Source organism: Nerophis lumbriciformis, linkage group LG05 (assembly GCF_033978685.3).
Source record: "Nerophis lumbriciformis linkage group LG05, RoL_Nlum_v2.1, whole genome shotgun sequence".
In the NCBI taxonomy this organism is placed as follows: domain Eukaryota; kingdom Metazoa; phylum Chordata; class Actinopteri; order Syngnathiformes; family Syngnathidae; genus Nerophis; species Nerophis lumbriciformis.
In genome coordinates, this window is record NC_084552.2 from 1,677,198 (window position 1) to 1,691,343 (window position 14,146).

General features: G+C 40.6%; 1 protein-coding gene across 3 annotated transcripts; it reads left to right on the forward strand.

The window, feature by feature from the left end:
* Nucleotides 1-1,505: 1,505 nt before the first annotated feature.
* Nucleotides 1,506-13,122, forward strand: LOC133606940 (dnaJ homolog subfamily B member 9-like). 3 transcript variants are annotated; one of them, XM_061961409.1, is made up of 3 exons: nucleotides 1,506-1,565; nucleotides 1,927-2,180; nucleotides 12,311-13,122. In XM_061961409.1, the coding sequence occupies exons 2-3, from the start codon at nucleotides 1,964-1,966 to the stop codon at nucleotides 12,745-12,747; spliced, it is 654 nt and encodes a 217-aa protein (XP_061817393.1). In that variant the 5' UTR covers nucleotides 1,506-1,565; nucleotides 1,927-1,963; the 3' UTR covers nucleotides 12,748-13,122. The 3 variants fall into 3 exon arrangements, with proteins under 3 accessions (XP_061817393.1, XP_061817394.1, XP_061817392.1); XM_061961410.2 differs by having other exon boundaries at nucleotides 1,529-1,565; nucleotides 1,946-2,180; XM_061961408.2 differs by lacking the exon at nucleotides 1,506-1,565 and adding an exon at nucleotides 1,674-1,843.
* The last annotated feature ends 1,024 nt before the right edge of the window (nucleotides 13,123-14,146 follow it).

Consider the following 14,146-nt stretch of genomic DNA (forward strand, 5'->3'; position numbering starts at 1 on the left):
TTTCATAATTATTTTCAGAATGTGGGAGTTTATCATAGCTTTTTTGCTTTTCCTTTGTAATTGTATAGCCCGATACTATTTGCTTTTATTTTATTTTAGTGTTATTCCTCGCACATGTTATGTTTCTTGTTCTTTTTATTTATCTAAATGATTTTTTTTTTAAATATTATAATAAATAATATTTAAAAAAAAATTGTTGATCATTTTCATAATTATTTTCAGAATGTGGGAGTTTATCATAGCTTTTTTTGCTTTCCTTTGTAAATTATTAGTGAGTTATACACACGTTTTAATTCAGAATAAAACACAAAATATTTGGTTTGCATGCTAAAACTCTGGATTTATGAGTATTAAATCTACCTAAAAGACAGTTTTATTGTCTTCTGCAACTCTTGATAAAATTATAATGTAAAACCAAAGCCGGAACAAAACGTACATGTACAGTGTACATTCTTTAGGTGTTAATTAAACATGAATTGTATTAATATTAATATAATTCTACTGAAGACAGAAGAACCGTGAAAGACCTTAAAACGTGTTATGGGTTTATACTTACGGGAGTTATGGAAACATAACAAAACGCGTTCAACCTGACTTCCGGGATTTCAACGGATATGACGTAACGGTTTCCGCAATGATATCCAACAGTTCCAACAACGATAATCCAGTATGTTTATACATTAAGGAGAAGTAACATAACGGTGTAATAAATAATATACAAAAAATAAATACATTTAGATAAATAAATAGAACAAGAAACATCACATGTGCAAGGAATACCACTAAAAGATAATTTTAAGAAAATAAAAGTATCAGGCAATACAATTATATTTTATTTGATGTTGATCTTCGAGTTTATCATGGCCTTTTTGCTTAATAGTGAGTTATACACATGTTTTAACTCAGAATAAAACAAAAAATATTTTGTTTGCATGCTAACACTCTGGATTTATGAGTATTAAATCTACCTAAAAGACCTAACAGTTTTATTTATTGCATTCTGCAACTCTTGATTAAAGTTACTATGTAAAAAAACAAAGCCGGAACAAAACGTGTTAATTAAACATGTATTGTATTAATATTAATATTAATATAATTTTAACTGAAGACAAGAGTAACCGTGAAAAACCTTAAAACGTTTTAAGGGCTTTTACGTATGGTAGTTATGGAAACATAACAAACGCTTTCATCCTAACTTCCGGGATTGAGCCGGATATGACGTAGTGTTTACGAAATGACACACAAAACATACATTCCTTAAGCGTTAATTAAACATATATTATATGAAATATCGGACAAAATATAATTCTACCATATACAGAATAAAATGTAAAATAATACATGTAAAGTAAGCGGGGAGACTCATCTTGTTTAGTCTGTTACGTGGCCTCCCACGTGTTGTGATTCGACCAATCACAGGGCTCCGAGTCACAGCATGAGAGGATTGAACCAATGGCGTTGCGAGTCGTGGTGCTCCGGCTCAGGAATGCATGACGTCACCACACGTTAGCTTGCGCTTTCGCATCAGCTGGAGGTGTCAGCACTCAGCAGTGTCACCTCGCCAGGTAATGCCACCTTTCTGTCATCTTTAGCGCACACAAATACTCTTCGGAAGCTTTATATCGACTCTTAATGCGGATAATCGGGCTCACATTTCGGCTAAAGTTCTTTTCAGCATGTACACGTCATTGATTCAAACAGTGTCATCCATTTAATGTTAGGTGTCAACTTGTTTTGGGCTGGCCTTTAAAGTTAAAGTACCAACGATTGTCACACACACACACTAGATGTGGCGGAATTATTCTCTGCATTTGACCCATCACCCTTGATCACCCCCTGGGAGGTGAGGGGAGCAGTGGGCAGCAGCTGTGGCCGCGCCCGAGAATCATTTTTTTGGTCAAATGATTTATGAATTGTTCCTAACAGATCTCCCAACTTCCGCCAGCCAACAATAGAAGGTGCCATGGCCACAGTCCAGTGTGTGCTGCTCCTTGCTCTCCACGTTCTGCTCATCTCGGAGTTCATCCTGGCCAAAAAGGACTATTATGACCTCCTGGGGGTGCCGAAGGACGCCTCGGAGCGCCAGATCAAGAAGGCCTTCCATAAGCTGGCCTTAAAGTACCACCCCGACCGAAACAAGGGCCCGGACGCGGAGGCCAGGTTCAGAGAAATAGCGGAGGGTGAGTGTGTGGACATTCCCAGCTGTCGCTCCTAAATCAACTGCATTTTCTTAGTATCTTAAGTGTCATTATCAAGTATTATTATCACTGGAGGGCAGAGGTGGGTAGTAACGCGCTACATTTACTCCGTTACATCTACTTGAGTAACTTTTAGGATAAATTGCACTTCTAAGAGTAGTTTTAATGCAACATACTCTTACTTTTACTTGAGTATATTTATAGAGAAGAAACGCTACTTTTACTCCGCTACTTTTATCTACATTCAGCTCGCTACTCGCTACTAATTTTTATTGATCTGTTAATGCACGCTTTGTTTGTTTTGGTCTGTAAAACAGACCTTCATAGTGCCTGCGTTTTAGCAAATGCAGTCACTGGTGACGTTGGACCAATCAAACAGAGCCAGGCGGTCACATGACCTGACTTAAACAAGTTGAAAAACTTATTGGGGTGTTACCATTTAGTGGTCAATTGTACGGAATATGTACTGTACTGTGCAATCTACTAATAAAAGTTCAAATCAATCAATCAAAAGTGTGAAGGAAAAAAGACCATTTTTTATTCCAACCGTACATCCCGTCAAAAGCCTAAAGACTGACTGCACAGTTCCTGTCTTCACAATAAAAGTGCCGCTCCATCGCGCCTGCGCTTCCAAAATAAGAGTCTCCGAAAGCCAGCGCAAACAAGCTTGCAAGCTACGGAGTTTGCCGCCAATGTATTTCTTGTAAAGTGTATAAAAACGAATATGGAAGCTGGACAAATAAGATGCCAAAAACCAACCACTTTCATGTGGTATTAGACAGAAAGGAGGAACTTTTTTTCTCCTCCATTTGAAAACGTGGACGTTATCATCACTACTGTCTGATTACAATCAATGCAAGTCATCAGAATCAGGTAATACACCAACTTATATTCTTGTCTTCATGAAAGAAAGGAATCTATATGTGTTAAACATGCATGTATATTCATTAAAACACCTTTAACATGTAAACAAAAACGGCAAAATAAATAAATATAAATTATATACTGTATATATCAATGTATATATATATATATATATATATATATATGTGTGTGTATATATATATATATATATATATATGATATGTGTGTGTATGTTACTCATCAGTTACTCAGTACTTGAGTAGTTTTTTCACAACATACTTTTTACTTTTACTCAAGTAAATATTTGGGTGACTACTCCTTACTTTTACTTGAGTAATAAATCTCTAAAGTAACAGTACTCTTACTTGAGTACAATTTCTGGCTACTCTACCCACCTCTGCTGGAGGGTGAGGGTAAACATTTAATTTTGATAGCGAAGCTAACCATTAAAACCTCTTAAGGCCCAAGCTGTTTGTTTACATGCTTTTTTATTTTATTTATCTTTGCTATTTGGGCTTATTGGACCCTAATTAGAATAATAACTAAGAATCATCTTTTTATATGATGTACTTAGTCCATAAGTACACAAACGTGTACTTCATGTTTAGTGACATGCTAATTCTTATTTTTACACTTTTTCCCCCCAAATTCCATTGTATGTTATACTCTTCTGACACCACCAGATGGCAGTATAAGTGTCCACATAAGTGGCCATAAGACCCCAATTCAGTAGTGTACACAATTTTGGAAATAACAGTGCATGTGGCCAACTAAACCTTTAGAGGTTTTAAGATAGCTTAAACCAGTGGTTCTCAAACTTTTCTCACCAAATGCCACGTCAGAAAAAATGTCACGTACCACCATAATGACCGACGTTGAAATACAGTAGCGTAGTAGGCCTAAGTATTCATTAAAAACAAGGCAGGGTTTTTATTTAACAAGTATATTTGTTACATTACACACAGTTTGAATATAGGAATAAAACCATGTACTTTAATCAAGGGATTGTTTGTTTGGTGTACCACTAGTGCAGTGGTTCTTAACCTGGGTTCGATGGAACCCTAGGGGTTCGGTGAGTCAGGCTCAGGGGTTCGGCGAAGGTCAAAAAACACCTGACTCATCATGTAAATACAATACGGCGTATTACGGATACGGCAACAGCAGAAGTCAGACTGATTTGCAGGTGTGTAATTTGTTGTGAGTTTATGCACTGTGTTGCTTTTGTTCTTTGAACAAGGTGATGTTCATGCATGGTTCATTTTGTGCACCAGTAAAAAAACATGGTAACACTTTAGTAGGGGGAGCATATTCACCATTAATTAGTTGCTTATTAACATGCAAATTAGTAACATATTGGCTCTTAACTAGTCATTATTAAGTACTTATTAATGCCTTATTTGGCATGGCCTTATTATAACCCTAACCCTCTAACCCTGGCCCTAACCCTAACCAAATAACTATAATGTAAGTCTTTGTTACTCAGAATATGTTCTCCTTGTGTCCAAAAAACTCTAAATTAAGTCTTTGTTACTTAGAATATGTTCTCCTAGTGTCCAAAAAACTCTAAATTAAGTCCTTGTTACTTAGAATATGTTCCCTTAGTGCCCAAAAAACTCTAAATTAAGTCTTTGTTACTTAGAATATGTTCTCCTAGTGTCCAACAAAACTCTAAATTAAGTCTTTGTTACTTAGAATATGTTCCCCTAGTGTCCAAAAAACTCTAAATTAAGTCTTTGTTACTTAGAATATGTTCCCCAAGTGTCCAAAAAACTCTAAATTAAGTCTTTGTTACTTAGAATATGTTCCCCTAGTGTCAAAAAACTCTAAATTAAGTCTTTGTTACTTAGAATATGTTCTCCTAGTGTCCAAAAAAACTCTAAATTAAGTCTTTGTTACTTAGAATATGTTCCCCTAGTGTCCAAAAAAACTCTAAATTAAGTCTTTGTTACTTAGAATATGTTCCCCTAGTGCCCAAAAAACTCTTAATTAAGTCTTTGTTACTTAGAATATGTTCCCCTAGTGTCCAAAAAACTCTAAATTAAGTCTTTGTTACTTAGAATATGTTCCCCTAGTGTCAAAAAACTCTAAATTAAGTCTTTGTTACTTAGAATATGTTCTCCTAGTGTCCAAAAAACTCTAAATTAAGTCCTTGTTACTTAGAATATGTTCCCTTAGTGCCCAAAAAACTCTAAATTAAGTCTTTGTTACTTAGAATATGTTCCCCCTACTAAAGTGTTACCAAAAACATATAACTTTGTCTTGAATTTGAAAAAAAAAAACATTTTATTTTTCACTAAAGAAGGGTTCGGTGAATATGCCATGCATACTTGGTCAACAGCCATACAGGTCACACTGAGGGTGGCCGTATAAACAACTTTAACACTGTTACAAATATGCGCCACACTGTGAACCCACACCAAACAAGAATGACAAACACATTTTGGGAGAACATCCGCACCTTAACACAACATAAACACAACAGAACAAATACCCAGAAACCCTTGCAGCACGGACTCTTCCAGGACGCTACAATATTCACCCCCCCAGCCATTATCAGACATCTCTAACATTTGGTATTAGTGTTTCTGGAAAAAAAGGGACTCAAACACACATACTGTACAGCAGATTTTTACAGCTAAATGTGTACATATCATTTATACACCTTGGCCCCCCCAAACATTTTTTTTTTTTTTCTCAATGTGGCCCCCGAGTCAAAACATTTGCCCAGCTCTGGTCTAGAGAGAGGATACAACTGTTGTTGTGTCAGCATTGTCGTACATGTAAGAGGAGGTGGGGATCGATACATAAATTGATACTGGGATAGTATCAGTATATGGTCGATATTAGAGCAGTTGGTCTCAATTATTTTCTGTTACACCACTCGTAGGAAGACAAACATTTTGCGCCCCGCACCCCACTCTCCGCCACGTCTATAAATATAATTGTTTGTTTGTGTTATAAGTACACCTCTGCCATAAAGATTTTAAGGGCATCAATTTGTCTGAAAATAAATCCTTATTTGAATAATACATTTTTTTGACCATTTCATACTGACAAATCGATTGATCAAAATTGGTCAGTAACATTAACTAAGGAGCACAACATACGAAGCACTTTAACCTACAAAACTAATTTAAACAACTTTTGCTGATTTGTTTTCTTATTCAAAATGAGGAAGTCAGAATTAATGGCTGCAATGAGCATGTTTTGTAGTGCATAGTTTTTCGAATCAGGGTTTAAAAGCATGTTCTCTGCCCCACTAAAGAAGAACTGTTCTAGATTAGATTAATATCTTTATTTTCGCAAATTTTTGTTGTTTTTGTTCATGTTTACAAACTCAGAGTTAGTGTGCCGGACACACCAGGACTTGGAGGGCAAAACAATACTTTGAAGTATTAGTAGAGTGGAAAAAGAAGTTGCCTCTATATTGAAGTTATTATCATATATATCTGATGTATGACACTGAAAGACTTACAAAGTTTGCAAGTAAATAGATGTGATCAACTCAACTCGACTCTGCAACATCGCGTGGACATCGGGGGCGGTACCTCTGGATTGGCAGACCGGGGTGGTGGTTCCTCTGTTTAAGAAGGGGAACCGGAGGGTGTGTTCCAACTATCGTGGGATCACACTCCTCAGCCTTCCCGGTAAGGTCTATTCAGGTGTACTGGAGAGGAGGCTACGCCGGATAGTCGAACCTCGGATTCAGGAGGAACAGTGTGGTTTTCGTCCTGGTCGTGGAACTGTGGACCAGCTCTATACTCTCGGCAGGGTCCTTGAGGGTGCATGGGAGTTTGCCCAACCAGTCTACATGTGCTTTGTGGACTTGGAGAAGGCATTCGACCGTGTACCCCGGGAAGTCCTGTGGGGAGTGCTCAGAGAGTATGGGGTATCGGACTGTCTGATTGTGGCAGTCCGCTCCCTGTATGATCAGTGTCAGAGCTTGGTCCGCATTGCCGGTAGTAAGTCGGACACGTTTCCAGTGAGGGTTGGACTCCGCCAAGGCTGGCCTTTGTCACCGATTCTGTTCATAACTTTTATGGACAGAATTTCTAGGCGCAGTCAAGGCGTTGAGGGGATCTGGTTTGGTGGCTGCAGGATTAGGTCTCTGCTTTTTGCAGATGATGTGGTCCTGATGGCTTCATCTGGCCAGGATCTTCAGCTCTCACTGGATCGGTTCGCAGCTGAGTGTGAAGCGACTGGGATGAGAATCAGCACCTCCAAGTCCGAGTCCATGGTTCTCGCCCGGAAAAGGGTGGAGTGCCATCTCTGGGTTGGGGAGGAGATCTTGCCCCAAGTGGAGGAGTTCAAGTACCTCGGAGTCTTGTTCACGAGTGAGGGAAGAGTAGATCGTGAGATCGACAGGCGGATCGGTGCGGCGTCTTCAGTAATGCGGACGCTGTATCGATCCGTTGTGGTGAAGAAGGAGCTGAGCCGGAAGGCAAAGCTCTCAATTTACCGGTCGATCTACGTTCCCATCCTCACCTATGGTCATAAGCTTTGGGTTATGACCGAAAGGACAAGATCACGGGTACAAGCGGCCGAAATGAGTTTCCTCCGCCGGGTGGCGGGGCTCTCCCTTAGAGATAGGGTGAGAAGCTCTGTCATCCGGGGGGAGCTCAAAGTAAAGCCGCTGCTGCTCCTCCACATGGAGAGGAGCCAGATGAGGTGGTTCGGGCATCTGGTCAGGATGCCACCCGAACGCCTCCCTAGGGAGGTGTTTAGGGCACGTCCGACCGGTAGGAGGCCGCGGGGAAGACCCAGGACACGTTGGGAAGACTATGTCTCCCGGCTGGCCTGGGAACGCCTCGGGGTCCCACAGGAAGAGCTGGACGAAGTGGCTGGGGAGAGGGAAGTCTGGGCTTCCCTGCTTAGGCTGCTGCCCCCGCGACCCGACCTCGGATAAGCGGAAGAAGATGGATGGATGGATGGATGGCCCCCGAGTCAAAACATTTGCCCAGCTCTGGTCTAGAGAGAGGATACAACTGTTGGTGTGTCAGCATTGTCGTACATGTAAGAGGAGGTGGGGATCGATACATAAATTGATACTGGGATAGTATCAGTATATGGTCGATATTAAAGCAGTTGGTCTCAATTATTTTCTGTTACACCACTCGTAGGAAGACAAACATTTTGCGCCCCGCACCCCACCCAACAAGAGAAGTATCCTACACTTCTCTTTTGTAAAGTAAATGTGAACAGCCGACATGATCATCTACATCTACTATATGATTTGCCTGAGAAGCTGGACAGGACAAAAAAAAACCAAAAAAACAAAAAAGACAATACAATGTGCTTCATAACAATTAGGGAGGTTTGTCTCATGTTTGTCCACCTACAGAAACAATATTAAAACAACCCAAAACATTTTTTTCCCTCATCTTTTTCCATTTTTCATACATTTTTGAAAAAGCTCCAGAGAGCCACTACGCCGGCGCTAAAGAGCCGCATGCGGCTCTAGAGCCGCGGGTTGCCGACCCCTGGACTAGTCTCTTACGTGAATGAGCTAAATAATATTATTTGATATTTTACGGTAATGTGTTAATCCATACTTGCCAACCTTGAGACCTCCAATTTCGGGAGGTGGGGGGTGGGAGGTGGGTGCGGGAGGCGTGGTTGGGGCTGGGGTGTAGTTGGGGGCGTGGTTAAGAGAGGAGGAGTATATTTACAGCTAGAATTCACCAAGTCAAGTATTTTATGTACCGTATTTTCCGCACCATAAGGCGCCCTGGGTTATAAGCCGCGCCTTCAATGAACGGCATATTTCAAAACTTTGTCCACCTATAAGCCGCCCCGTGTTGTAAGCCGCATCTAACTGCGCTAAAGGAATGTCAAAAAAACCAGTCAGATAGGTCAGTCAAACTTTAATAATATATTAAAACCAGCGTGATGTGGGCGCGCATGGAGTCGTATATCAACATGGACGGAGCTGCGTGAAAAAAGCCACCCGGCCTCTTCGCATAAACTTACCTTAACCACTCGCTCATCTTTTCTTCATCCATCCATCCCTTCGAGTTAGCTTTTATGATGACGCCGGCTGGAAAGGTCTCTTTTGGCAAGGTCTTCCTTTTGAATATCACCATGGGTGGAAGTTTCTGGCCATTAGCATGGCAAGCTAGAACCACAGTGAAGGATGACTTCTCATTCCCTGTGGTGCGAATATTCACCGTACGTGCTCCCGTTGTATCCACAGTGCGGTTCACAGGAATATCAAAAGTCAGTGGAACCTCGTCCATGTTGATAATGTTCTCTGGCCGGATCTTTTTTTCAGCTATCTTGTTTTTAAAATATGCACGGAAAGTAGCCAGCTTTTCTTGAAAGTCTTTAGGCAGTTGCTGTGAAATAGTAGTCCGTGTGCGGATGGAGAGATTGCGTCTTTTCATGAACCGGAAACCTGTCGCTTAGTAGGAGCCATTTTGTGGTCTTTACAGATGTAAACACACAAAGGAAATGAAACGTAATATCCGCGCGCTTCTTCTTCTACGCGGGCGGGTGGTTGCTTACAGTAGAAGAAGAAGCGCTTCCTGTTCTATGGGGGCGGGTGCTTACCTTGGTGGTTGCTTGCGTAGAAGAAGAAGCACTTCCTCTTCTACGGGGAAAAAAGATGGCGGCTGTTTACCGTAGTTGCGAGACCGAAACTTTATGAAAATGAATCTTAATATTAATTCATATATAAAGCGCACCGGGTTATAAGCCGCACTGTCAGCTTTTGAGTAAATTTGTGGTTTTTAGGTGCGGCTAATAGTGCGGAAAATACGGTATATATATATATATATATATATATATATATATATATATATATATATATATATATATATATATATATATATATATATATCCCCGTGACCCCGAAGGGAATAAGCGGTAGAAAATGGATGGATGGATGGAGATATATATATATATATAAGAAATAATTGACTTTCAGTGAATTCTAGCTATATATATATATATATATATATATATATATATACACACACACATACAGGTAAAAGCCAGTAAATTAGAATATTTTGAAAAACTTGATTTATTTCAGTAATTGCATTCAAAAGGTGTAACTTGTACATTATATTTATTCATTGCACACAGACTGATGCATTCAAATGTTTATTTCATTTAATTTTGATGATTTGAAGTGGCAACAAATGAAAATCCAAAATTCCGTGTGTCACAAATTTAGAATATTACTTAAGGCTAATACAAAAAAGGGATTTTTAGAAATGTTGGCCAACTGAGAAGTATGAAAATGAAAAATATGAGCATGTACAATACTCAATACTTGGTTGGAGCTCCTTTTGCCTCAATTACTGCGTTAATGCGGCGTGGCATGGAGTCGATGAGTTTCTGGCACTGCTCAGGTGTTATGAGAGCCCAGGTTGCTCTGATAGTGGCCTTCAACTCTTCTGCGTTTTTGGGTCTGGCATTCTGCATCTTCCTTTTCACAATACCCCACAGATTTTCTATGGGGCTAAGGTCAGGGGAGTTGGCGGGCCAATTTAGAACAGAAATACCATGGTCCGTAAACCAGGCACGGGTAGATTTTGCGCTGTGTGCAGGCGCCAAGTCCTGTTGGAACTTGAAATCTCCATCTCCATAGAGCAGGTCAGCAGCAGGAAGCATGAAGTGCTCTAAAACTTGCTGGTAGACGGCTGCGTTGACCCTGGATCTCAGGAAACAGAGTGGACCGACACCAGCAGATGACATGGCACCCCAAACCATCACTGATGGTGGAAACTTTACACTAGACTTCAGGCAACGTGGATCCTGTGCCTCTCCTGTCTTCCTCCAGACTCTGGGACCTCGATTTCCAAAGGAAATGCAAACTTTGCATGGTTGGGTGATGGTTTGGGGTGCCATGTCATCTGCTGGTGTCGGTCCACTCTGTTTCCTGAGATCCAGGGTCAACGCAGCCGTCTACCAGCAAGTTTTAGAGCACTTCATGCTTCCTGCTGCTGACCTGCTCTATGGAGATGGAGATTTCAAGTTCCAACAGGACTTGGCGCCTGCACACAGCGCAAAATCTACCCGTGCCTGGTTTACGGACCATGGTATTTCTGTTCTAAATTGGCCCGCCAACTCCCCTGACCTTAGCCCCATAGAAAATCTGTGGGGTATTGTGAAAAGGAAGATGCAGAATGCCAGACCCAAAAACGCAGAAGAGTTGAAGGCCACTATCAGAGCAACCTGGGCTCTCATAACACCTGAGCAGTGCCAGAAACTCATCGACTCCATGCCACGCCGCATTAACGCAGTAATTGAGGCAAAAGGAGCTCCAACCAAGTATTGAGTATTGTACATGCTCATATTTTTCATTTTCATACTTTTCAGTTGGCCAACATTTCTAAAAATCCCTTTTTTGTATTAGCCTTAAGTAATATTCTAATTTTGTGACACACGGAATTTTGGATTTTCATTTGTTGCCACTTCAAATCATCAAAATTAAATGAAATAAACATTTGAATGCATCAGTCTGTGTGCAATGAATAAATATAATGTACAAGTTACACCTTTTGAATGCAATTACTGAATTAAATCAAGTTTTTCAAAATATTCTAATTTACTGGCTTTTACCTGTATATATATCCCTGTGACCCCGAAGGGAATAAGGGGTAGAAAATGGATGGATGGATGGAGATATATATATATATATATATATATATATATATATATATATATATATAAGAAATAATTGACTTTCAGTGAATTCTAGCTATATATATATATATATATATATATTTTTTTTCTAACCATGCTGAACACCCTCTCTGATGATGCATTGCTGTGTGGCACGCACAAAAGTGCTTTCATCAAATGCACTAGATGGCAGTATTGTCCTGTTTAAGAGTGTCACAACATTGCTGTTTACGGCAGACGGACTGCTTTACTGTAGACGTTCTTTATATTGTGGGAAAGCGGACTCAGGTCCGCATTGAGCTGGAGGGGGCGTGGCCTCCAGCTCCGCCTGAATTTCGGGAGATTTTCGGGAGAAAATCTGTCCCGGGAGGTTTTCGGGAGAGGCGCTGAATTTTGGGAGTCTCCCGGAAAATCCGGGAGGGTTGGCAAGTATGCACATAAGTCGCTCCTGAGTATAAGTCGCACCTCCGGCCAAACTATGAAAAAAACTGCGACCTATATTACGAAAAATATGGTACATGTGATTAATATCTGCCGAGCTCACTCATGGATGATGGTATCAGCATAAGTTCAAAAGGTTAACGCAGAAGGTCCCTAATTTCGTCTTTCCTTGACAGCGTACGAGACCTTATCGGACGACAAGAGGCGGCGAGACTACGATCAGCTCGGCCACGGCCCGCCACCAGGAGCGGGACACGGCGGCGGCGGCGGCGGCAACTACAACTTCCGACGACACTACCAGTCGTTCAACTTTGACGACATCTTCAAAGACTTCGACCTCTTCGGTCAGCAACAACAGCACTTTCACTCCCACCCCCATCATCAAGCCCACCACAAGAGATTCTTCCGCGAGCACAAGCCGCTGCCGCCGCAGCAGAAGAGGCCCTTCGGAGGCGGACTGTTCGACGACATGTTCGAGGACTTGGAGAAAATGTTCTCCTTCAACGCGCACAGGACTGAGAGCAGCAGGTTCCAGGGCTCGGCCAAGCAGCACTGCCGAACGGTGACGCAGCGCAAGGGCAACATGGTGACCACCTTCACGGACTGCTCCTGAGGACAAAATAAACGACAGAGACGATGCTTTTGAAAATTGAATGCTAATTTATCACTTGCGTGTATGGAGTTTCTACTCCAGGAACAAAGAAAGTGGGCAACTTTTCAAATGATCTCAGGAATTGGCATAAGCTCCTCTGCATAGTCTCCACACAACATTTTGCAATGCTTTTTTTTTCATGTTAAAAATACAAACAGAAAACCTCATGCTCATCGGTGAAGCTGAAATATTATGTGCAATACTCAGCACCTTCATGTTGCCTATTATTCATAGACGGAATATCACGGTCTAATGTCTGCACTTTGTGTGTGTGTGTGTGTGTGTGTGTGTGATTGTTAGGATGATGTGTGAACATGGAATAAAAGATTACACTAGCACAGGCCTGGGCAATTATTATGACTCGGGGGGGCCAAATTTAGAGAAAAAAAATGTGTCCGGGGGCCGGTATCAGGGCCGGCCCGTGGCATAGGCCGTATAGGCAAATGCTAAGGGCGCCGTCCATCAGGGGGCGCCACGCCAGTGCCACAAATGTTGGAGAAAAAAAAAAAAAAAGTTGGTACTATTATTTCTAAATACAAAAAATAATCCCTCGTTAATTAAAATGCAAAGTAAAGCCTATATAATAGAAATATTATTTGTTACAACATTACGCCACCCCCCCCCCTTCCCGTATCATGACTCTTTTTGGACGTCACCACATCAAAAAATCAACACAAGATGTCAAAACGGCCAAAAGTGTCAGGTGCCCAGGGAAGAAAAAAGAGAAAAGGAGGAGAAACGAGAAAAAGACAAGAGGTAGCATAGGTAACGTTAGCCTACATGAAATTATTTGTCTGTTACAGAATGTGATAGTAACCTGGCTTTTTAGCATTAAGCTAATGTTACATGATTCGGCAATTGCTAATCAATAAATAGCTAGTTCTGTTTTAACGTCGGGTTAATATTGTGGAGGGGGCTAAATTGTTATGGAAAATAATAATGTAACGTTAGGTAATTACAGTACTCCCACCTTACATTCCTTGTATTAGATCTTTTAAGCAGGTGTTTTTTGTTTACATTGTTATTGCCTTCTGGTTAGCTAATGTTTGCCCTGCAGGTAATAGTCACTTTTCCACCCCTTTATATATTAGGTATAGTTGTAAGCCTAGTTGTTAAAGTGCACATCATTAATGTTAATTAAGCAATATGTATGTAAAAAATATTGTATTTCATATATTCATTTTTTATTTTTTTGCATTCATTTATTTATTCATATTTTTTTTTATCTTGTTTAACTATTCTGATTGTTAATTTGCTTTCTTTAAGTAAAAAAAAAGGTCAAAGACAAAGCTATTCGGTTTCTTGTGAGTATATACACTTCACTGCCGATGTGGGGGGGGGGCGCCACCTAAAATCTTGC